At 38.7% G+C, this 26,667-nt stretch overlaps 1 protein-coding gene across 1 annotated transcript; it reads right to left on the bottom strand.

Annotated features, from left to right (window-relative positions):
* Positions 1 to 408: 408 nt before the first annotated feature.
* Positions 409 to 13,512, bottom strand: LOC148362172 (snaclec coagulation factor IX/factor X-binding protein subunit B-like). The gene is made up of 7 exons (XM_088339167.1): positions 13,503 to 13,512; positions 6,570 to 6,632; positions 5,457 to 5,484; positions 3,544 to 3,629; positions 3,163 to 3,297; positions 723 to 834; positions 409 to 652 (listed from the first exon to the last, which is right to left on the bottom strand). The coding sequence occupies exons 2-7, from the start codon at positions 6,630 to 6,632 to the stop codon at positions 573 to 575; spliced, it is 504 nt and encodes a 167-aa protein (XP_088195293.1). The 5' UTR covers positions 13,503 to 13,512; the 3' UTR covers positions 409 to 572.
* Between the last annotated feature and the right edge of the window lie 13,155 nt (positions 13,513 to 26,667).

The raw sequence follows: 26,667 nt of genomic DNA, 5'->3' as shown, positions 1-26,667 counted from the left end.
CTCTTATTCTGATATGTTTTGGACGGGCGAATTAAAAAGAAGGGGCGTAACAAACGCGGGCTGACAGGAAGTGGGGACCGGTAAAGGTGAGTGTTTGTGGACACGGTGGACAATAGTGGATATATATGTTTCCCACCCTTACCTTTGGAAATATACTCTTTTTGCTTTGGATTACTTTCAACGGGACCCGGACTCTGCCGGTCTGCATCAAACCTTAAGTACCGGTATCATTTTCTGTTTATTTTGCCGGCTGTGATTTTTGTACTTTGTACTTTAATGAAGGATATTCAGTTTCAATCGCGGGACTTAAAGTCGGGTTTGGGTTAATCTTGTGTTTGTGTTAAATTTTTTAATGTGGGCGCATGCGGCTTATATACAGGTGCGGCTTGTGTAAGTACAAAATCGGTTTTCCTCTTAAAATGTGGTGGGTGTGGCTTATAATCAGGTGCGCTCTATAGTCCGGAATTTACGGTACATAAAAACGAGGCATCATTATCTTGTAGAATATTCTGCGACGTCTTCGACCAGCGATAGTAGAAGTAGAAGCAAAAGTAGGATTTCAAAATGAGCATTTATTGAAGGAGATGGTGTGTTTCTTTGATGCAGACGAATTCGTCTAGATCCGAACATGAGGCGGTTTCCCAAATTCCACCTGGAAGAAATCTCACTGTCACGGACGTTATCAATATCACACATATTGAAGTTTGTCCGATTTTACTTACTAGTCTCATCGATTGCTACGCAGTCCCCATTACCGCTACCTGACTCTGCATCCCCTCCATCAAAATTAAGGAAATCATCATTAGTTCCGTCAGTCCACATGAAGTCGTCATCCTGAATGAATGAATGAATGAAAACTTTTATTTCGAACGTTAAAATAAAAACAGGACAAAAACAATGAGTCAACAACAAAAGAATGCCACATAACATGTTCGAAAAGGGGTAGTCAGAAGCAGATGCTTATTTTACCTACCCCTTTATCTTCCCTATTATTACAAATCCTCCTTTCCTCTTATGTCTAATATCACAAAATCTCATCGATATACTTATTACATAGGTCAGATATTCATAATTATAATAATTACAATAATCACATATTTTATACACTAATCTTCGCAATACCCATCCCTCAACGTCATAGTTACCAAATGTCACTGCGGCACCAATGATAACAACAATAAAAATAAACATAATATTTATAATAACAGTTCTGATATAATAATAGCAACAATAACAACAAGTTAACCATAGTTTTAAACGCAGTATTTCCAATCTCACTCATATCCCATTTTCTCACCTCTGTATTTCGCCAGGAATGCTTTTTTTGTATTTAAATTTGAACACATGGATAGTTGGACATTGTTTGATCTCATCTTGTGAAATTTTCCAAAGTTTGACTCCACACACAGACACACACATACTTTTCCTGGTGGTTCTCACCTTTGGGATTTTGAATTTACTACAGCCCCTCAAGTTATAATTTCCTTCTTTCTGAGTGAATAATTTTTGTATGTTTTCTGGCACTATATTTTTGTTGACCTTAAATAACAGTTGTGAAGTGAAAACATTTATTAAATCATCCAATTTTAGTAATTTGGACTGCATGAATAAAATATCGGTATGATCCCGATATCCTACCCTGTGAACTATAACCTATAACATAAAAGTACATTGAAATCATTTCCAAAACATTTATAAAACAGGGTTTGTACGGGAGCTTGAATCCTAAAAAGTTCTTAAATTTTAATGTTTTGTTTTTAAGAACTGAAAGTGCTTGAATTTTAGGTGAATTACTTGTTAATGCTTAAATTTTGTTGACATGTTTTATAATACACCTAAACAGGGCACTTTCTTGTGTAAATCTTGTGTAAATTATAACCATATCTTCTTTGTTACTTTAGATTGTGTAATTTATAACCTTATCCTCTTTGTTCCTTTATCTCCTTGTTTTCTTTTATCCTCACTGTTAAATGTGAGACGGGAGTGCCATGCCCAATTTCGTTGTCACAATATGTTCAACCCATTTTGTAACAATGACAATATATATTCTATATATATTCTATTCTATTCTATAAAAAGTGTATGAGTGCAAGGATTACGTATCAATCATGGACATTTAATATGGGCCAAAAAATTAAGGTAGCGTTTCCTAGTGGTAAATTGGAATGGAAAGAACTTTCTGCAACTGAAAAATGTGAAAAAAAAGCTACATAGTGTATTACTGTAATTTTATTCAATACGTATATGGGGAGAGATTTGTCACACAAATATTTACACGGGTATTGATCAGATCCACAATTTGAAATTTGCTCAAGCTCTAAAAATCCTATGCGTTGATACGTAAATTGCAGAAATATTTGTAGATCAGAAAAATACATTATTCATACCGAATTTCTTTTTCTAAATGGTACTGGATACATTGTAAATTTGGCTTTATAAGTCTTTAAAAAGTGCTTGAATTTGGCCATGAATGAGGTTTTCGAACCCCGATAACAACTGATCTAATTTGAATTTGCTGTTAATTTGTCACATCGTTATTTCAAATTATTCGCATTACAACATTATGACAATTATTCCAGTATTAGTGTAAGGCGTACTGGAAATAGAGTTTGAAGTAGGAGTGTGAGGCATGACCTCAGTTTATTGTAATTTGAAAATATTCTACATTTCACCCCAAAAAGTGGATCAATTCAACTTCATGCAACTACATTTGCAGGGTTGGGTAGGGTTACTTTGACTGGATTACTTTCAATTACTTTTGGATTACTCCAATATGCTAATAAAAGACAAAAGAAACTAAATATGAATAAAATGATTAAATTTTGTGCAGGCTTAGGGAGTAACGGAATACATGGAACGGCAAAAATGATGTCGGCAAGCTGTTTGGATTTATTTTCATTTTGTTTCTGTTGCATTTTATGTTCGTTTTGCCGGAGATCAAAGAGATCCAAGCCAGGAGAGAAAGCTTACCACGTGTTGTGAGTCATCATTTTATTCATATTTAGTTTATTTTATCTTTTATGAGCATATTTGGTATTGGAGTCATCCAAAAGTAATTGAAAGTAATCCAGTTAAAGTAACCCTACCCAACCCTGTACATTTGTTCTACTGAACACATGTGACAGGCTTTAGCCAAAATATTAACTTAGGTCAGTCATTCACCAAAATACTATCATGGAGTCCAATCCAGGCCAGAGTGTTGTCATTGGCACCGGCTAGAATCAGATGTTGGACAACACTGTTTTCCAAGGCATTGTGGATGGAGACCAGATTTCCACCTAGGATTTGGCAAACGGCCTGAAGGGAAAAAAAATAGAAAATACCATTTTACACACCAACCAATTGGGAAAAGGAGATAGCTGGGATGGGCTCCAGCGACCCTACTGAGGATAAGCGGTGCAGACAATGGATGGATGGATGGAACAAAAGATTCCACCAGAAAACATGGCTATGGTTACTCATTGTACTATATTATTTGCACAATTTTGTAACCGGACTTTTTGCAATGGAGCAGTCGGATTGATCGTTGACCGTCTTCCATACCTCAGCATCTGAAAAGGTCCGAGGTTCTTCTTGGTAGATGTAACAGTAACAGTTCAACTGAGTCCAACCATCAGAACAGGTTAAATCTGCAAAACATTTTGACATGTATTTTATTCAGAAGAAAAAGGCAGATCCGTTTTGTAATCTTCATAGTGACAAAACTACAGTGGTACCTCTTCATACGAGCTTGATCCGTTCCAGGATAATACTCGTAGCTCGAATTGCTCATGTAACGAGCCAATTTTCCCGATAAGAAATAATTCAAAATTTGGGCGGCAGTAGCTCCGGAGGTAGAGCGCTCGTCTTGGGATCAAGGGATCCCAGTTCGAATCCCGGCTCGTCTGTGTTACATGTCGAAGTGTCCTTGGGTAAGACACTGAACCCCTGATACCCCCAATAAGCAGGTTAGCGTCTTACATGGCTGCAATACAAGGCCGCTATTGGGAAATGTGGAGTAAATTGTAAAGCGCTTTGGGTAGTCATTGACTTGAAAAGCGCTATATCATTTTTCATTTCAAAACGAATTGGCTCAGTTCCCATGCACCCAAAAGCATCCAAGTGGACCCTAAATAGCTATAAAAACATATCTTCCTGATTACAAAAAAGACATTCAGATACTAATTAAACATAAGAAATACAGTAATAAAAAAAGTAATAGAATATTAACGAAAAAAAACGCAAGTTTATTATGAGCACATGTAACGGGTGTAATAATAACTTTTGTTTTATTGAAATTCCTGCTGAAATATGTGTATAGTTTTTGGTAAGTGTCCTGCAATGATGAGTCCAACAGTGCCACCTGCTGGTATGGGGTAAGGTTTGGTTTGGCTTTTGACTCTTGACCGGAAGGCGGGGTTTGTTGGCAGTCTAACAGCGCACTGCCAACGGTAAGCCAAGCAGCTTGACAACATCAATCACATTACTGTGCATGTTGAGAGATTTGTCAGCTGTGGTTTTAATGTTTAAAATTAACTTTTTGCGGAGCACCAAGTCCTTGATGATGTTTTCTGCTCTGCTGAGGTAGCGAGAGCAGGCAATGTCCTCCAGACTGGGCAGAGGGCAACCGACGATTTTCTGGGCTGTTTTGATGACCCTCTGGAGCGTTTTCCTATCTGCTGCTGTGCACCCAGCATACCACACCGTAATGCAGTATGTTAGAATGCTCTCCACTGTGGCTTTGTAAAAGGACACCTGCAGCTGCCGTTTTAGATGATTTTTCCTGAGCACTCTCAGGAAATGTAGTCGCTGCTGGGCCTTCCCTACCACCGCTCTGGTGTTTGCAGACCAGGAGAGGTCGTTGGAGATGTGCACACCCAGAAATTTGAAAGAGTGGACTCTCTCTACACAGTCTCCTTTTATGATGAGTGGTGCTGGATTCCTGCCATTCCTTCTGAAGTCCAGTATCAGTTCTTTTGTTTTTGTGGTGTTCAGTATGAGGTGGTTTTTCGAACACCACGTTGACAGTGACTCCGCCTCATCCCTGTACGCTTCCTCGTCCCCTTCAGAGATGAGGCCGATCAAGGTGGTATCGTCGGCGAACTTAATGATACTGTTTGTGGGGTGGGTGTTATTATTATCGCTTGATAAGGGAAATAGCCACCGTTAATACGGGTAGCAATCGACTTAGGTTGATCGTATGAGATCGAGAGACTGTTGATGAATTGCACTTACTGTACATTAAAAACTAAAGTTACTATAACATTAAATTAACAAACACACAAAACATTTTTACAGCAAAATTTCTTTCTGCCCCTAGCAGTTTGCATGCGCGAACTGAAACCTTGCCTCTGGGATTGTTTGTGACTCGGAGGCAGGATTTTTGTTGCCAATTTAACTCGTATATTGACGTTCTCGTTTTTAGAGGTGCTCGTATAAAGAGGTACAACTTAAGTTGAGTGGAAAAAATGATCTACCTTTAAGAATTGACATTGGGAAAGACCACTTTGAAAAAAAAAACACAACAGTTTAAGTATGTCCAGACAGTGAAGCAAATGTTGCCAATAAAACTAAACACCATCGTAAGTACCGTAAATTCCGGACTATAGAGCGCACCTGATTATAAGCCGCACCCACCACATTTTAAGAGGATAACCGCTTTTGTACTTACACAAGCCGCGCCTGTATATAAGCCGCATGCGCCCACATTACAACATGTGATACAATCACAAAATTAATCCAAACCCGACTTTGAGTCCCGCGATTGTGATTGAATATGAAGGACACAGTCCAAAAACCACAGCCGGCAAACTGAACGGAAAATGATACCGGTACTTAGAGTTTGATGCAGACCTGCAGAATCCGGGTCCCGTTGAAATTAATCCAAGGAAAAAAAATGTATATTTCCAAAGGTAAGGGTGGGAAAAATATATATCCACTATTGTACAAAGAAAGACGGTACACCGAGAGAGTTTTCAAAGCTTTAAAAATATTATTATAACTTTCATCCCAAACCGTGCCTGTGAAGGGTAGCAAAACGCTACTAGCAACATGCTCGCAACACAGTAAACGGCCCTGGTAAATAAAACATACCGTACATGTAGAAATCACGGTAAACCGTCCTTATAACTGACTTCACCAAAGTCGTCTTCCTTCAGTATGGGAAAGAGATTTTGTCATATAGATGTCGTCCCACGCTCCCTTATTCAAAAACGCGCTAGCAACACGCTCGCAAAGTAATGTTTATGTGCAATAGTTTCCTTCTTTATCGGACTGCTCGATTGCGTTTAGCTTGAAAGCTGCGTCATGTGCCCTTCTTTTTGCAATTTGCATGATGAGGATATGTCTACGCTAATTTAATTTGTGCACAAGCTAAGAAGTTGCAGTCTTCCTCGGCGCATATATTCCACCGGTCTAAATCTTACCCTTTGTACTGGAGCGCCGCTGGCGGCTGTTAGAAGAGTGACATAAATTGGCCGCATCACTGAATAAGCCGCAGGGTTGAACGTTTGGGATAAAAGTAGCGGCTTATAGTCCGGAATTTACGGTACTAACATACTGTAATTGAGTGGAGGAAGACTTTGACTTACGACTTCAGTAAACAGCGCACTGATCACACAGAGAAGGGACAACAAGCAAGGAGTGAAGTCCATCTGTAGAATATTGAGATATGGTTTTCAGTGGAGATGCACGATCATTTTTTTACACTGTAACTGAAAAATATGACCATAGAAGAAAAATGCTCCATACTCATTTTAGCCATGTTATGATATTCAAACAGCTGACACAAATTGTTAGAAAGATTCTAAGCATTTATGATGATAATTAGAATATTATTTTGAGTTTGCATAGATTAGTAGCCAGGGTTCTTTCGGGTGTTTGAAATCCTTGAAAACTTTATTGTTGTGTTTTCAAGGATTGAAAAGTGCTTGAATTTTGGGGGGGATTTCATGTAAATGCTTAAAATTGTTGACATGTTTCACAACAAGACAGCTTAACAGTGTTCATTTTAGCTCATGCTCAAAAATCTATGGGTCCCAACAGAGATCTATGGGTCCCCAAAATTTAGTCTCATCCAGGTTGAAATTGTAAATCGGTGACAAATATATAATAAAAATCTATATATTCATTCAGTTTTAATCATCAAATTATGAATTCATTTTCTGCATCAAATTATTGTTGGTAATATACCGATTAAAGGGATAACCACAAACCTGTCTTTTTTTCATTTTATACTTCCTTTCTTTCTTAACTTCTTTATACAACATCATAATTCATAATATAATGCATTAAAGCAAGTGAGCCGTTTGAGAGCCGGCTCTCTTGAATGAGTTGAGCCGAAAAAGCCGGTTCTCTAAAAAGAGACGGACTTTTCACCACACAACTCGAGATGGGCGTGCAGACGAAAACTCGAACAGCGAGACCAAAACAACATCTGGCGGATCTGCCCGACGAAAAGTTAGGAGTGTGGTAAATCTTTGTTTAAAAAAAATGTAATCGGGTAATAATGACAATTTTGTGTCAAAAAAGTTGCGTCCCCGGGACGCACGTTGATTTGAGACAATGCGTCCCCAGCAAAAGTAAAAGACATAAAAGACAAAATAAACTAAATATGAATACAATTATGCCTCACAACACGTGGTAAGCTTTCTCTCCTGTCTTTGATCTCTTTGATCTCCGGCAAAGCTAACATAAAGTGCGACAGAAACAAATTGAAAATAAATCCAAACAGCTCGCCAACATCATTTTTGCCGTTCCATGTGTTCCGTTACTCCCCAAGCCTGCACAAAATTTAGTCATTTTATTCATATTTAGTTTCTTTTGTATTTTATTAGCATATTTGGCATTGGAGTAATCCAAAAGTCATTGTGAGGCACAGGACAGTCGCATGGTTCAGGATGTCTGTGGTTATTATACGGGCGTTTGAATTTTTGCAAGAACAAAGAGTTTTTCTTTTACTGGCGCACCCGAACGTGTTTTTGTGCCAATTAAATTCAGATTGAAAGCTAAGACTGCCAAGTCGGCAAACAGGTAATTTGACTCTTTCTGTTATAGACATTTACAAGATACTGTAGGCTGGATTCTGAATATTTTATTGTTCATCCTTTTGGCAAGTCATCGGTGCCATAAAATTTAAGTCACGTGTGCCGCTATGAGAAACCTCGACAGCCGAGACTGGCCAAGCTAAGTTTGCTCGGTGTAGTTTCCCTCTTCATGGATTAGCATTTGTATACAGTGGAACCTCGGTTTTCGAACGCCTCTCAGTTCGAACAAAATGTCGAGAAATTCTTGCTTCGTTGTTCGGTCCAAAAATCGGAGTTTGAACGCCGGTAATGCGTGAGTGCGTACGCTAGGGTGCCATGCTGAGCGGCGTGATCAACTGTTATCGCGTGCGGACGTGCTTTCAATCGCGGGACTTGAAGTCGGGTTTGGGTTAATTTTGTGTTTGTGTTACATGTTTAAATGTGGGCGCACGCGGCTTATATACGAGTGCGGCTTGTGTATGTACAAAATCGGTTTTCCTCTTAAAATGTGGTGGGTGCGGCTTATAATCAGGTGCGCTCTATAGTCCGGAATTTACGGTACATACAAAATGCTCAAAATAATTTTAAACAACTGTTTTCTAAGTACCCTATTGTAAAGATGCAATGATCGTGAACGTAAACATATCTATGAACAGCAACAAATAAAATACTTGGATTTTGGTTTATATTTTGTAAATATAGCTTGCAGGGAAAAAAAGGTTAGAGGCATGATTTTCCGGTATCTCAATATTCTGGTTTGCCCGCATCCCTGCGTCTTAGATGCATAATTTTTGCTGGGGACGCAACTTTTTTGACACAAAATTGTCATTATTACCCGATTACATTTTTTTTCAAACAAAGATTTACCGCACTCCAAACTTTTCGTCAGGCAGATCCGCCATTGTTGTTTTGGTCTCGCGGTTCGAGTTTTCATCTGAACGCCGATCTCGAGTTATGTGGTGAAAATTCCGTCTCTTTTTAGAGAACCGGCTTATTCGGCTCAACTGTGCTTCGTTTTGCTTTTCGCTTTTAATATAGGTGTTTTAGCCCCTAATTTTCCTCCGAAGAAAGTCAGTGCAAGCAGCAAAGTTGCTACAGGTGAAAAAAGAAAAGTAGTGCGTACAACTATTGCATTTAAGAAAGAAATAATAGCTCCACCGTCCAACTGCGCCTTCTGCTGACCACCACAAAGGTAAGAAATCCTATTCAGAATTCTTTCCTTTATCCTTTTTTTTTTAATTTTTACACGTTCATGTTAGCGTAATCTTTTGTACGGAAGATTACGATAACGCGAACGTATGATTAGCCTGGGTTAGCTTTATATTTACGTTAAACATTCAAGGTAAACATTCAGGGTGTTGGAACAGAGCCCAACATTCAGGGTGTTGGAATGGAGCCCCCTTTCCAATGAACCGCTCACCACTTGTTGTGGAGACCCGGGTGCTAAATGTCTTGTAAACGACCTGATTTTTTAAAATTTTACACGTTCATGTTAGCGTAATCTTTCGTACGCAAGATTGCGATAACGCGAACGTACGATTAGCCTGGGTTAGCTTCATGTTTACGTTAAACATTCATGGTAAACATTCAGGGTGTTGGAACGGATTAAAACGATTTACATTATTTTTAATGGGAAAAATGATTTCGGTGATCGAACAAATCGGTTTTCAAACAGGGTTCTGGAACGGATTACGGTCGAGAACCGAGGTTCCACTGTATTTATAATTATTAAAGATTATAATGTGGACAGGTGAGGTGAGGCAAATTGATATGAATGAGTCGCATATGTTTAAGCCAAGACGTCTGTGCCTTTTAGTTCTGGAGCAATTTTATAATGTGCAGAAGTTTAGAAGTGGGGCATGTTTTTCAAAAATAATGTCATGTATTTTCTAAATAAGATAACAATCTCAATTTAATAAGCAAGATGTCAGACAAACATGGTGGCACCTTAGGTAGAGATTCCATTTTGTTAAAGAAATACAAATTTCCCAACCAATTTTTTTTAAAAATAAAATTAAATATGGGTATGGAATGGTTTGCATTTATATAGCGCTTTTTAAGTCAATGAAGACCTTCCAAAGCGCTTTACAATGTGCTTCACACTTACCCATTGACACACACACTCACACACCAATCGCGGCCATGCAGCCATGCAAGGCGCCTACTAGGGGCATTAGGGATTCAGTGTCTTGCCCAAGGACACTTTGACATATAACACAGAGGAGCCGGGAATCGAACCTGCGACCTCTTGGTCCTGAGACAAGCGCTCTACCTCCTGAAATAGATTTCTTTTATGCAGGGCAACTTTTATCTTAATTTTATGCGTACACCATTTCTTTTGACTGTCATCTTCCTCATTTTAAGTAGTCCTCTTCCTTTTTTCTATGACAAACAATATTTACAAATGTATTTAAACATTTTTATGACAAATAATATTTACAAATGTACTTAAACAGAAAATATTACTTGAAATTAGCTTAATTATCTGCTGATGGAGCAACATGTTTTTTCTTTATTTTGCAGTATAGCATGCATGTTAATTTTACTTCAACATATTTGTTTTCACAATATATTATTCCCCAAATACAGTGGAACCTCGGTTCTCGACCGTAATCCGTTCCATTTCTTTGTACGAAAACTGATTTGTACGATCACCGAAGCCGTTTTTTGCCCTTAAAAGTAATGTAAAATTGTTTTAATCCGTTCCAACACCCTGACTGTTTATCTTGATATTTAACGCAAAGCTAACCCAGGCTAATCGTACGTTCGCGTTAGCGTAATCTTCCGTACAAAAGATTACGCTAACATGAACGTGTGAAAATAAAAAAATCAGGTCGTTTACACGTCATTTAGCACCCGGGTCCCCACAACAAGTGGTGAGCGGTTAAAGGATAAAGAAAAGAATTATGAATAGGATTTCTTACCGGTCGACAGAAGCCATGCTGTATTCCTGAAAGAAGGGAAACTCGCACACCTTTTTCATATTTTGCTATTATTTCTTTCTTAAATGCAATAGTTGTACGCACTACTCCTCTTTTTTCACCTGTAGCAACTTTGCTGCTTGCACCGACCTTCTTCCGAGGCATAATTAGGGGTTAAAACACTCCTTTCACCGCTTTTGAAAAACGAAAACAAAAAAGGAGTGCGCGTTGCCGTGACAACAGTTCTTCACGAGGGGTGGGGGCAATCTACACTCGTACGCCGCTAAGCATCGCCCCTAGTGTACGCACTCACGCATTACCGGCGTTCGAACTCCGATTTTTTGAACGAAAAGCGAAGCAAGAATTTCTCGACATTTTTGGTCGAGAACCGATTTGTTGGAACTGAGAGGCGTTCGAAAACCGAGGTTCCACTGTATTTAAGAAATCGCCTAGTATTTAAATCAATGTTTGTTTGTTTTTTCACAGAATATTTTTTTTTGTACCACTATGAGGCACTAAATATTACACTGCCACTTTAGGTAAAATTAATTCAAGGGGATTCTTTTGTGGTGGGTCATTTTGACCCGAAGACAACAGGAGGGATGAGTATTCATCATAAAACTAAACTAGCTCTTTTCTTTTAACATTAGAAATTACATTATTGGTCTAAAAAAGTTGCAATTCGTTTTTTTTTTCCAATATCTTGCAGCCCTAGTGTTGAGTTTGTGTAGCATGTTAAGTTGTTTGTGAATAAATCTGTTCTTTTTGGAAAAGATCCCTTGTCATCCCCGATTTGACATCCCCAATTTAAACTACAGTAAATTCCGGACTATAAGCCGCAACTTTTTTCCCTAACTTTCAACCCTGCGGCTTATTCAGTGATGCGGCCAATTTATGTATTTTTTCTAACGGCCGCCAGCGGCGCTCGAGTGTTTCTACCATTGACTGCCCTGTCAAAGCTATATTATTATTATTAACGCTTTGAAAACTCTCTCAGTGTACCGTCTTTCTTTGTAAATATGTGTAACCCATGTATAATATGTATTTGCAACTGTTTATTTTTGTAATGTATTCATTTGTATTTATTTTAGACACTTATTCTGATATGTTTTGCACGGATGAACGAAAAGTGAGGGGCGGAACAAACTCGGGGTGCCGAGTTTAAGTGGGGACCGCTAAAGGTGAAGGACAGACAAGGAAAGAAGAGGGGGTAAAAAGTTGGTTAAAGAAAAAGGAGTTGCGTGAGTAAATGTGTTCATCTGATATATTTTTCCCACGCTTACCTTTGGAAATATACACTTTTTTCCTTAGATTACTTTCAACGGGACCCGGAATCTGCAGGTCTGCATCAAACCTTAAGTCCCGGTATCATTTTCCGTTCATTATGCCGGCTGTGATTTTTGGACTGTGGACTTTAATGAAGGACATTTAGTTTCAATCGCGGGACTTGAAGTCGGGTTTGGGTTAATTTTGTGTTTGTGTTACATGTTTAAATGTGGGCGCACGCGGCTTATATACGAGTGCGGCTTGTGTATGTACAAAATCGGTTTTCCTCTTAAAATGTGGTGGGTGCGGCTTATAATCAGGTGCGCTCTATAGTCCGGAATTTACGGTACATACAAAATGCTCAAAATAATTTTAAACAACTGTTTTCTAAGTACCCTATTGTAAAGATGCAATGATCGTGAACGTAAACATATCTATGATCAGCAACAAATAAAAAACTTGGATTTTGGTTTATATTTTGTAAATATAGCTTGCAGGGAAAAAAAAGGTTAGAGGCATGATTTTACCGTTATCTCAGTGTTCTGGTTTGCCCGCGTCCCTGCGTCTTAGATGCATCATTTTTGCTGGGGACGCAACTTTTTTGACACAAAATTGTCATTATTACCCGATTCCATTTTTTTTCAAACAAAGATTTACCGCACTCCAAACTTTTCGTCAGGCAGATCTGGCAGATGTTGTTTTGGTCTCGCGGTTCGAGTTTTTGTCTGCACGCCGATCTCGAGTTGTGTGGTGAAAAGTCCGTCTCTTTTTAGAGAACTGGCTTTTTCGGCTCAACTCATTAAAGAGAGCCGGCTCTCAAACGACTCACTTGCTTTGATGCATTATATTACGAATTATGATGTTGTATAAAGAAGTAAAGAAAAAAAGGAAGTATAAAAGGAGAAAATGAAAAAAAGACAGGTTTGTGGTTATCCCTTTAATCGGTATATTACCAACAATAATTTGATGCAGAAAATGAATTAATAATTTGATGATTAAAACTGAATGAATATATACATTTTTATTATATATTTGTCACTGATTTACAATTTCAACCTAGATAACACTAAATTTTGGGGACCCATAGATCTCTGTTGGGACCCATAGATTTTTGAGCATGCGAGTCCCCGGGACTCATCACTTTTCACAGGTAAAATGAACACTGGTGTCTGTTGAGGAAAAAACAGTTACTGTGCATCGCTGGTTCCCCGAATAAAAACCGTCGATGCTAAACCCGGGAACAAATGGAGCCAAAGTTGAAAAGCTCAAAACTCATTATAAATTATGTCTGTAAGGGGGCTTGTTAACTTACCTTTGCAGATGTGATGTATGACAATGTGGTGACAAGAATGATTTGTCCACATGCTTTTATATGCTGGGTTAATATGACGTTTACGGTAGCGAATATTTGAAATATTGCAATTGGCACATAAACTAGTCAAGTGACTTTGTTAAAAAAAAGATTAAAAAAACACTCTTGCTCTGTCAAACAGGTTGTGGAGAACTGTAAAACGATTGTAAATTTATTTCATTCTCGGAATTGGGACATGTACATTTTTTGCACTGGCCAATTCGACCAAGGTCAAATGTAAGGTGGGCCGAATAAACGTGACGACAAGCCGAGGGTTTAACGTTGAAAACCTAATGTTGTTGATGATGATGCGTATATCAATCCTGTGGTTTTTGTTATTAGCCTCGCTGGAGTGCTTTTACATACTTGGAATTGTTCCTATCGTTCTCAGCAGTTTGACTGGATAGACCATCTATTAAACCAGTGGTTCCTCAAATAGGGAGGTGAGAATCTGTCATGGAAGGCGTGAGTAACATGTTTTTTTTTAACTTTTCCAAGTCAAGTCATTTTTATTTGTATAGCCCTTAATCACAGAGTCGCAAAGGGCTGCACAGGTTATTCCACAGACTATTATTTCAGACTATTATGACACCATCCCCTGATCTGAAACCAACATGAGGGCAAGGAAAAACTCAAAAACCTCAACATGAGGAGAATGAAGAAACCTTGAGAAGGGACCGCACATGAGGTAATCCCCCTTCCAGGATGACCAGGCTGCAATGGATGTTGCAATTACAAATAATACACAGATATTGTCAACAAAAAATATAGGTTATTCAGTAGAAGTGAGTTTTAAGCTTAGATTTAAACATTTCCACTGATGTTGCAGATCGGATCTCAGGGGGAAGAGCATTGCACAGCACCGGTGCCCGGATGGAGAATGCTCTTGAACCTGCGGAACTCTTCTTGGCTCTTGGGGTCACCAGTAGACCAGCGCTTTCAGAATGAAGGCTCCAGGCCGGAACATAAGGGGAAATTAAATCTGAAAGACATGAGGGAGCAAGTCCATGTATGATTTGTATAATACCAAGAGAACCTTGAAATCACATCTTAGGCTAACAGGGAGCCAATGCAGGTTAGCTAAAATAGGCGACTTTCTTGTCTTAGTTAAAAGCCTCGCTGCAGCATTTTGTACCAGCTGAAGGCTCTTGATTTTGGACTTTGGGAGACCGGAGAGTAGTGCATTACAGTTGTCGAGACGGGAAGTAACAAACGCGTGAGTTATAATCTCCGCACACGTCGGAGACAGCACGGGACGAATTTTAGCAATGTTGCGAAGATGGAAGAAAGCGGTTCAAGTAATCTTCTTCACGCGTGTTTGAAAGGACAGATCGAGGTCAAATATGACACCTACATTTTTAACTGAGGGGCATCCTCATTGGCAGAGGGTTCGTTTACATTTAGCCTTAACGTGGTGCATTATGCAAAGAGTGTAAGCATTGAGAATGAAGTGATAGATAATTAAGAAGCACTGCATTAAATGAAGAAAAACAAAACAAGTCTACTAAAAATTACGCCGACACTGCTGTATCGCTAAGTTTGTATGGTGTTGTCATGGAAAACGTCATTACCCCTTGGCGCAGCGCCCAAGGGTACAGGTTAAAAGATAACGGGATGCTGCTGTTTTAATGAACAGTGACTAGAAAACAAAAAATACAAATCATGGCTCAAACATGAAACAATTTCGCGCACAGAATCGTGCAAGGTTTTAAAACAAAAGGACAAAAGAGATCCAACTCTTTACAATGAGAGAGTTAGCTCGCTCCAGTCATATGAAAGGTCATAAAACATTTTAGTAAATGGCCCGTTTACACATTCTCATTCACATGCAGCAGTTGCAAAATGTATTACCATCCGCTCTATTCTTAAATCTTTATTGAATTATTTGGGTTTTTGTTTGCTGTTGTTTTACAGATCTAGTAGGAAGTCCTAGCATATTTTAAGGGTCATTGTTGTTACATTTTTTCAAGTCTCCTTTACCGTTTGATTGACATAAAATATCACAGAATTAGATTTCACTCTACCGTATTTATTCGTGAATAACACCAATTATTTTTAACCTAAAAAAGCCTCAAAGTAAGGGGTTATACATAAGGTTTCAACAGATTGTGGAAAAAAACCCGACTGTAACGGGATTCAAACCTGGATCACGGCTGTGAGAGTGCTGAACCCTATCCTCGGGATATTGATGACAAACAAAAAGCCATGTATGTATAATATATATATATATATATATATATATATATATATATATATATATATACATATATATATATGGGCAGTGTGGCAGCGCAGTGGTTAGCACAGTTCTGAGGTCATGGGATCAAACTTTCCTGTGTGGAGTTTGCATGTTCTCCCCGCGCTTGCGTGGGTTTCCTCCGGGCCCTCCGATTTCCACCTGCATTCCCAAAACATGCATGTCAGGTTAATTGGCTGGTCCAAATTGTCCCTAGGTGTGAGTGAGTGAGTGAGTGAGTGAGTGAGTGAGTGAGTGAGTGAGTGAGTGAGTGAGTGAGTGAGTGAGTGAGTGAGTGAGTTGTCTGTCTCTGTGTGCCCTGCGATTGGCTTGCAACCAGTTCAGGGTGTCCCCTTCCCACTGCCCGAAAATAGCTGGGGATGAGCTCCATCACCCCCGCGACCCTAGAGGATAAGCAGTGTAGATAAGGGATGGATGGATATATGTATATGTGTATGTGTATTTGCATATATGTGCATGAATAAATGTAATGTGTATATGTGTGTGTGTGTGTGTGTGTATATATATTTGTGTATATATATATATATATATATATATATATATATATAATATACGTATATATATGTATGTGTGTATTACCCCAAACAAAATCAACATTAGTCTCTGGTACCGTGACTTAAAATAGTGTGATAATGAGATAAAAACTTCTGCCTTTTCCTATACCATTTCTAACATTGGTGGTCCAGCAGTTAAAATTTGGTGCTCTCATCACCACAACCTGATTCCCATTGCATCCAACTGCAATGTTTGAGGTGAGCAAAAGTCAGACAAAATTTTTAGCAATTTTTTGCATGTTACAAACAGTAATTCATATGTTAACGTTCACGGTGAAAAGGTCAGTTTAAAAACTAGCGTGACAGCCAATTACCGGTAGGTTAGAAAGTTCACGCAGATTAGGCTTTACTTACTTAAATGCAAACTGCAGAAAGGTCTTCAGTTTAGAGGCGATGAAAAGGTGAGTTCAGAGGCTTGCTCATTATTTCTTGGATTTCGATGCTCATATGTTTTTTATCTTGAGAAAAAGTAATTTTTGGATGGACTTGTTAAACATATTTTTCTGATATCACTGACTTATGGGAGTAAGAACTGCTGCGGTATATCCAGTTTGAACTTGGATTTGGCTAGGTAATCAATTATCAGGCCAAGTGGTTTCTGTCAACTAAAAAGCAAATAAAATAAACATGAACAATTCCATGTAAAGGTCTCTTCAATGCCATTCTACAGTGGAACCTCGGTTCTCGACCATAATCCGTTCCAGAACCCTGTTCGAAAACCGATTTGTTCGATCACCAAAATCATTTTTCCCATTAAAAATAATGTCAATTGTTTTAATCCGTTCCAACACCCTGAATGTTTACCTTGAATGTTTAACGTACATGAAGCTAACCCAGGCTAATCGTACGTTCGCCTTATCGTAATCTTCCGTACGAAAGATTATGCTAACATGAACGTGTAAAATTAAAAAAAAAGAATTAAGAAAATAATTAGAATAGAATAGAATATGCCTTTATTGTCCACAATGAATAGGATTTCTTACCTTTGTGGTGGTCAGCAGAAGGCGCAGGTGGACAGTGGGGTGTTCCCTAGCAAGATCAGACACTCGCACACCTCCTTCAAATTTTGCTATTATTTCTTTCTTAAATGCAATAGTTGTACGCACTACTTTTCTTTTTTCACCTGTAGCAACTTTGCTGCTTGCACTGACTTTCTTCGGAGGCATAATTAGGGGCTAAAACACTTCGTACACCTATATTAAAAGCGAAAGCAAAACGCAATAACAGTCGGTCAGGAAAAGAGCGGTCTACACCCATACGCCGCTCAGCATGGCACCCTAGCGTACGCACTCACGCATTACCGGCGTTCGAACTCTGATTTTTTGACCGAACAGCGAAGCAAGAATTTCTCGAAATTTTTGGTCGAACTCCGATTTGTTCGAACTGAGAGGCGTTCGAAAACCGAGGTTCCACTGTATTTACTTTGGGTCACAAGAATACATAATAGTGGAAATGATACAGGCAACATTACTACTGTAGGGCAGCCATGTCCAAAGTTTAACACGGAGGCCAGTTACGGCCAGTGATCTGTCATAGAATTTAAAATATGTGTTCTGTCAGTAATTTTGACCAAAGTATGAAAAAAATCGGCATAAAAAAGTACTATTTCCCCAGATGATGGCAGTAGCCCTTTGTCCACCTTGCCCTTGGCTTTGTGTGAGAATTTTTGCCCACCCTCTTTCCAACATGTCGACTGTGAATAAAAAAAGGAAAGTTGACTGTAGGAGCTGCTGACTCCAGGACGAGTAGAGATTGGAGCATTTTTTCACCAAAATCCGAAGCAACTGCGTCTACCTAGTTTGCCAAAAGACTGTGGGTGGTTTCAAAGAATATCATATCAAGAGGCATTGCCAGACGAGACATACTGACAACAAAAAGTTAACTGGAAACGAACGCTGTGAAAAGATGAAGCAACTGGAAGCTGTTTTAACAGCACAGCAGCACTTTTTTGAGACCCTGCGTGTCAAATAAAAATGCTACAAAGGCGAGCGACGGGTAAAAGAGGTGGCGGCCAGAGTGAGAAGAGTCCCCTATAATGTTAAAGGCTCTGCTGCTGGCAAAGTACTCTAGACTGGGCAGAGAGCAGCCAATGATCCTGTGGGCTGTGTTGATCACTCTATCTCTTCTAATATGATCAAAAAATTAAGACAGTTGGGTCTTTATCTCACAATGGATCTCGAAACATTGAACATATAATGATGAATTGGTGCACAGATTGTGAGAAAATTATGGTTTTACTATAGTTTGAATGTGCCTTTGTATTATTTTATACTCAAAAGTACCTCAACAAAGCCAAAGATCATATCCAGGTGTTGTTTGTCTTTTGTTACAATTGCATCAGCTTAGGTAGTAAATTTTCCCCTTCAGACAAAGATGACGCAGAAGTCGTTTAGTGATGGCGCCTGGCTGTCTCACCTCTCTAAAATCTGCCTTTCCTCCCTATCTATGCTTCCTTAGAAGTACACTGCATCATTGTTTAAGCTTACCGTAAATAATTAGCTTCTCTCTCTTCAGAAGGGCTAATCTTTATCTTCCAAGGCCAGTTGAGCAGCTGGCCGGATACTTTAACTTTCGTTTCTTATTCATTATGATAGTATGACACTTAGCGACCAGCATTATATCGTTTCATGTAATCATGTGATCTTCTTTAAGCCAATTAAATGTGTTTTACGCCTGTGTTTTGAATAAATAGGCCATTAGAATAGAATAGAATAGAATAGAATAGAATATGCCTTTATTGTCATTGTTACAAATTGGGTTAACATATTGTGACAACGAAATTGGGCATGACACTCCAGTTTCACACATTCACAGTGAGGTAAAAAAACAAGAAGATAAAGGAACAGAGAAGATAAGGTTATAAATAAGGAGGATAAGGTTATAGTTATAATTTACACAATATTTAAACAAGAAATGTCGGCATGTAGGATGTCACATACAGTTTGGTATCGCAAGGGTTTGTGCATTCGTTATCGGATGCGTGTGATTTCTCTCTGAGACGATCTTAGAAGCAGATTTAGAGGACCGCTCTGGTGGGATGCGCCTACGCTGAAAAGGCTACCCAACTCAATCGCCAACTCAGATTGTGTTTCTTTCTTTACTTGAAAACAATCTCAAGTTTTAACCTTGACACAGATGGCAGTGTATTTAAATTTTGGGGGGAAAAATTAAAGGCTTTACTGTTGTTTTTTGCCTTCTGTGTAAAACAACTTTATAACATGATGCCATACTTAACATATTTTGCAGAAGTCTGGGGCAATAATTACAAAAGTTCACTACAGGCCCTTTTTATCCCCCAAAAACGTACAATTAGAACTATACACAGGGTAGGATATCGAGATCATACTAATATTTCATTCCTGCAGTCCAAATTATTCATTCGGAAAAAAGGAAATTGTAACTTAAGAGGCTGTAGGAACTCATGATCTCAAAGGTGAGAACCACCAGGAGAAGTATGTGTGTGTCTGTGTGTGGAGTCAACCTTTGGAACGGATTGCAAGACGATATCAAACAATGTCCAACTATTCACTTGTTCAAATTAAAAAAAAACAAAAAAAACATTCCTGGCAGAATACAGAGAAAATCGGGTATGGGTGATACAAGAGATTGGGAATAGTGCGTCTAGAACTATGATTAACTTTGTTGTTGAGTTATTGTTTTTGTTCTGTTTTTATGTTAATGTTCCAATAAAGTTTTCATTCATTCATGGTAGAAATCCAAACAATCGTTCAGGAAGAATTGGGTTACCATACACACTTGTTGAAGCACAGAGCTGAGACTGTTTGATTTGTAATCACTGCAAATAGCTGGCATTCATCTGGAATTGTTATCTCACCTTGCTGCATTCTGTGAAAAGATTGGTTTTACCAATTAAAACAGCAGTGAAGTCTCAAATGCATGGAGAGGAAAAAAGGAGGCCATTCTGTCATGATCCAGCATTGCTGCAGAAGCGGATCTTATAGACACGAAGCAAGAATTTAGAGAATGACTCTTTTACAGAAAAGAAATTGGTTTTAAAAAACAGAAACAGAAATAACAAAGTTTACTAAGATCTACCTAGCTATGAATGGCCTTTATTGTCATTAAACAAACATAAAACAAGATTTGGGGGCTTCTCTTTTCAGTGCAAAATAAAGCGAAGGTATAGAGGTTAAAATGTGTAGTCAAGTCAAGTCATTTCAAGTCATTTTTATTTGTATAGCCCTTAATCACAAAGAGTCTCAAAGGGCTTCACAGGTTATTACACTGACTATTTTTTCAGACTATTATTGCACCATTCCCTGATCTGGAACCAACATGAGGGCAAGGAAAAACTCAAGTCATGTTTATTTGTATAGCAGTCTATGTAGCTGATGAAGATGTGATGCTACATCAAAATTTTCTCCTCCAGCTTTCCTGCGAAAATTACTGTCTCGCAAGCATTGAGGAAGATGGAAGTACGCAGGGCTTTCATAAGTCTGATCCTTTATTTCACTGCATTATTCTTGTCTCGGTGGCCTTGGGGGTATGGCGCCCGCCCCGATACTGGGAGGTTGTGGTTCAAGCCTCGGCCGAGTCATACCTAAGACTTAAACATTGGTACCCGTTGCCTCCCTGCTTGGCTTTCAGCATTAGGGGTTGGAATTGGGGGGTTTGGTCACCTAATGACTCCAAACACTTCAGTTGGGTTGAGTGAGGGGGCTGGGAATCCCCTCCTCTGTATCAATCTCCCAAAAAGAGCTAGAAATGACCCTAGCCACCTCTCACTAGGGGGATATGGCTGCGGTACATATATATTCTTGTCTCTACAGATGGTTTTAAATCTGGCAAGTACAGCTGTGGTTTGAGCAATCCTGGTCATGATTTCTGGTCCTGACCCCACTTCTGATGTGACAACTCCAAATTATTCAAATTTGGTGACAACTTAAAGCTCTTGGTGGTAGATGGTGATGCTTGTGGTGATACCTTAGGGGTTGTTGGTCATAACTTTAGTTTTATCAGTGCAGATTTTCCCCCCATACTGGATTGATGCTTTCTCCAGGCATTTGACAAGATTTCTGAGTTCCTGTTCTTCTTCTATCAGTCAGACAATGTTAGCAAAATGGAGATTAGTGACGCTATGTGCCCCAATGCTGACTGTACTTCTATGTTGGTCCAGAGCTTTGGTCATTATCCTCTCCCTAAAAATGTTGAATAAAGTTGAAGAGTGAAATCAGCTTTGTCTCACACTGCTCCAATGGTACCATTGATTAGTACCGCACTGTTGACATTTACGCACAGCTGTTTCATGGTATTAACTAGCTCAGATGTGCTTACGCATGGTGGCCCACAAGGTGGCTTGTCATATTGTCAAACGCCTTTTTGAAATCTAAACAGACATCATAGAGGTTTCTCTGGTATTGGTGAAACCTTTTACAAAGGTGCTCCCTCTCTCCCTGAAACCTGCCTGTTCTTCAGCTGAGATGTTTTCGGTGCCCGGATGGAGAATGCTCTTGAACCTGCGGAACTCTTCTTGGCTCTTGGGGTCACCAGTAGACCAGCGCTTTCAGAACGAAGGCTTCAGACCGGAACATAGGGGTAATCAAGTCTGAAAGATATGATGGAGCAAGTCCATGTATGATTTTGTATAATATCAAGAGAACCTTGAAATCACATCTTAGGCTAACAGGGAGCCAATGCAGGTTAGCCGAAATCGGCGTAATGTGATCGGACTTTCTTGTCCTAGTTAAAAGCCTCGCTGCAGCATTTTGTACCAGCTGAAGACTCTTGATTCTGGACTTCGGGAGACCGGAGAGTAGTGCATTACAGTCATCGAGACGGGAGGTAACAAACGCGTGAATTATAATCTCTGAATCCGACTGAGACAGAATAGGACGAACTTTAGCAATGTTGCCAAGATGGAAGAAAGCGGTACTAGTAATTTTCTTCACGTGTGTTTGAAAGGACAGATCGGGGTCAAATATGACACCTAAATTTTTAACTGAGTCACTCTGTGTGATGTGACATTTGTCAATGTTCACAGCAGTTTTTGAGAAAAAGTCACGGCATTTAGATGGACCAATAAGTAACATTTCAGTCTTTTCAGAATTAAGACGCAAGAAATTGAGTGACATCCACTCTTTAGCATACTTTCCTTGCTTGGCTGATGCTACTGGTGGTTCTGTAGTCGGGGTAATCTTTTATTTTCAAGAAGACTTTAAATCAGACTGACCAAAACAGATGGAGAACAAAACATTTTATGCGCTGTGGCTACTACGTGTATTATATAGCCTTAGGGAATCATAATGAAAAAGTGAACGAAGATGGTCAAGTCAAGTCATTTTTATTTGTGACGCCCTAAATCACGAAGAGTCTCAAAGGGCTTCACAGATTATTACACTATATTACACAGACTATTTTTCAGAATATTATTATATGGTGTATCACAATGACTGATGCGAATTGAATTGAAGGGACAATGAAAGGCGGACATAGCAAAACATTTGTGGTGTGAGGTAACAACAATAACAACATTAAAAATAAAATGAAAACATCTTTGAAATTCTGGGTTGATCAAAATTTGAACTAAGCTATGATACTCAAAATGCCTTAAACAATTCCTTTAAATTTAATCAGGGTACCATTTTAGCTTTTTAAGGAAAATTTAAGAAATAAACAAGTGTATGGAACATTATACAGGGTTGGGTAGGGTTACTTTAACTGGATTACTTTCAATGACTTTTGGATTACTCCAACCCCAAATATGCTAATGAAAGACAAAAGAAACTAAATATGAATAAAATGACTCAATTTTGTGCAGGCTTGGGGAGTAACGGAATACATGGAACGGCAAAATCGATGTTGGCAAGCTGTTTCGATTTATTTTCATTTCGTTTCTGTCGCATTTTATGTTAGTTTTGCCGGAGATCAAAGAGATCAAAACCAGGAGAGAAAGCTTACCACGTGTTGTGAGTCATAATTCTATTCATATTTAGTTTTTTTTGTCTTTTATTAGCATATTTGGTATTGGAGTCATCCAAAAGTAATTGAAAGTAATCCAGTTAGAGTAACCCTACCCAACCCTGCTCACATGATGGCAAACATCGCTGAGTCCCTGGATTCAGGCATCTTCAACTTTTTCCAATGTTTCCTTCTCTAGCTCCTCACTTTAGCCATTTGGCTGCAAGCTATAGATAACCGCCAGTCTTTTATTGTTATTAGCTACTTCATCCTTCAGTCCTTCAGTCTCTCATGCAGGGTTGGGTAGGGTTACATTAACTGGATTACTTTCAATTACTTTTGGATTACTCCAACCCCAAATATGCTAATAAAAGACAAAAGAAACTAAATATGAATAAAATGACTCAATTTTGTGCAGGCTTGGGGAGTAACGGAACACATGGAACAGCAAAATCGATGTTGGCAAGCTGTTTGGATTTATTTTCACTTTGTTTCTGTCGCATTTTATGTTAGTTTTGCCGGAGATCAAAGAGATCAAAGCCAGGAGAGAAAGCTTACCACGTGTTGTGAGTCATAATTCTATTCATATTTAGTTTTTTTTGTCTTTTATTAGCATATTTGGTATTGGAGTCATCCAAAAATCATTGAAAGTAATCCAGTTAAAGTAACCCTACCCAACCCTGGGAACATAAGATCAGTGCTACTGCTATTGTTTAGGCTGCCTGGGAGACAGTGTCTGACTCTGCCAACCACAATTACCAAGAATGCAAGAACCTGCCTGAATCATAATTTTACGCTCACTGAATTTGGATCCCTCTCAATTTCCTTTGACCTTCAGGTGTATTCTCTACCTACTCGTGTGTTCAGCCAAGCCTTAATAATAATTCATACCTAAGTACTAGAGCTGTGTAATCTATTTCGTGGTTGCACTTCCGAGAACATTTCATCACCATGTTAATAATGTGGATCATTTCTATGAGAATAAACTGTTTCAAATAGTAATAAAATCAATTCAGGAAATACAGCGCTGACACCACACCCCAACAGTTTTATGTCATAGTGGATTGAGGATTTCTCAACAAAAAAAAATCAAAAAATGTAAAAATTAAAAACTCCCTCAAATGAATAGACTCAAAAATGAATCTAGGTTCAGGAAAAGGAGCGGCAACACCCCGCTCTCACAAAGTCAAAGCGGACTAAGGATCTTAATAATAAAAAGAAAACAATAACCACAAGTCGACACGTGACGTTACATGCAATGCTGCGGAAGTACCCATGGATGTTAACACCGTAGTGTACAGTGTTCTCGTTTGCCTGCGTCCCAGACGCATCATTTTTGCTGGGGACGCATTGTGTCAAATCAACGTGCGTCCCCGGGACGCAACTTTTTTTGACAACAAATTGTCATTATTACCCGATTACTTTTTTTTTTAACAAAGATTTACCGCACTCCAAACTTTTCGTCAGGCAGATCCGCCATTGTTGTTTTGGTCTCGCGCCGATCCCGGCAGAAAAGTACTCTGTCTGCACACCTCCGCCCACCCCTACTGCTCACTCAATCAAATTTCTCTGCTTGCTTGGCTGCAAAGATGAAGTGTTTGAGGAGTATGTTGGGAGTGACAAGATTGGATAGATTGAGAAATGAAATTGTGTAGGACAGAACTGGAGTAGTAGTGGAACTGAGCTAGCGCGTGGATAAGAGAGTACTCGGTTGGTTTGGACACATGGAGAGGATGGATGAGGAACGAATGTTGAAGAAGATCTACAGAGCAGAAGTCAATGGAAGGAGACCAAGAGGAAGGCCGCGATTGACGTGGATGGATGGTGTTATGAGTGAACTGCAGGAAAGAGGTCTAAATATAATGGAAGCTAGAGCTATTGTTGGTGATAGGAACGAGTGGAGAGGTGTTGTAAAAGGATAGTGGGATGTCTGGGCGCGTTCTAAGGGATGGGCAGGGCACCTGTATGATGCGGCAGGGGTAAACCAGTGAAAGCTGTCGGGCCCTGCTGTTGAACAAAAGAGTGTGTTGTGTCACCCTGACCCGAGTGACATGGCCGCTTACTGGTGTCCCGTTTCATCTGGAGGGACGAAAGCAATTTAGGTGCCGAGGTGCTTAACTTGTTTGGGCGTGGTCCAAAAAAATGTTGTGTGTGTTTTTTGCTACTTTTCCCTTCTTTTTATTTTCAATGTTTTTGTATTTGTTTGTCTTGCTGTTGGTCACCCCTCTCGAGGGATATGACCAGGGTAGGTAGATAGATAGATAGATAGATAGACTGAGAAATTGTAAAATTGGCTTTGAAAGTCCTTGAAACTGCTTGGATTTGGCCTTTAAAAAGGTGTATAAACCCTGAAAGAAAATTCTGCCGATGATTTGATTTAGGTGGCATTTTGATTGTGGAAATGTTCTTTGCTTCATTATTAATTGGAAAAAAGAACATTTTTTGTAAAAGTCAGTGGCATAACCACACTTTCTTACAGTCACACAACTAATTTTACTGTTCAGCTATAAATACATATTAATTCCACTTCTAATTTTAATTAATTTTATATTGAAGCAAATAAGCCATACTTTGCTAAATTACATATGTGATGCAAATAAATTTGGTTCTTCAAGGTCATATCCTCTAAAATTTTTAGCCGTATTCTGTCGTACCACTAAAAATGAGTGCTAAAAGCACACTGGAAGAAAACGAAATACAGAGACTCAAAGTGACCAAAACACACCTGATTACTTTGGAAAATAAGATAAATAAGAAAATTTAAAAAAATTAAAATAAATAAATGCAAAAAAAGTACTTTAAAAAAGAGAGAAAAATAAACAAAAATAAATAATACAAAAAGTAAAACTCAAGAAATTAAGGAAAATAAAAATAAAAAAAGAGAAAAGTGCAAAAAAGAAAAGAAAAACTGAAGCTGCTTTTGTTTTTTGTGTCTTTTTCTCTTCAATTTATTTTCTTTCTTTTTTATTTTCTTTCTTATCTATTTTCCTTTTTTGTTTTCCTGTCCCATACTTTTCTTTTTATTCCTGTTTTCCTTTTTCGTCTCTTTTTCTAATTTCTTCTTCCTTTTTGTTATTCCTAAAAAGAAAACAACACCTTCCCTTCTTTTTGTCTTTCTTTGAGAATGGCTAGGCAAAAAATGTGTAAGAAAAGGATGCTTTTTGCCCACTTCAGTGGACAAATATAAAACACCGTCTCTTTAAGAACATCAAAATGTTTTTATCAGCGCTGTTATTGTGGAAAACCCTACTTGGCCCGACCTCGCCCGGACTCCATTGAGTTTGAGACCCCTTGCTCTAAATGTTGTGATTCTAAAATAGATAAATGTCGAGAACTGCTACATAAGTTTAGTTGTATTTGCCATTCATTGACTTTTGTCTGTCTCTTTCTTTTATTT

The sequence above is a fragment of the Urocampus carinirostris genome, chromosome 7 (genome assembly GCF_059441175.1).
Source record: "Urocampus carinirostris isolate Australia breed hairy pipefish chromosome 7, RoL_Ucar_1.0, whole genome shotgun sequence".
In the NCBI taxonomy this organism is placed as follows: Eukaryota; Metazoa; Chordata; class Actinopteri; order Syngnathiformes; family Syngnathidae; genus Urocampus; species Urocampus carinirostris.
This window is presented reverse-complemented; position numbering and strand designations above follow the sequence as displayed.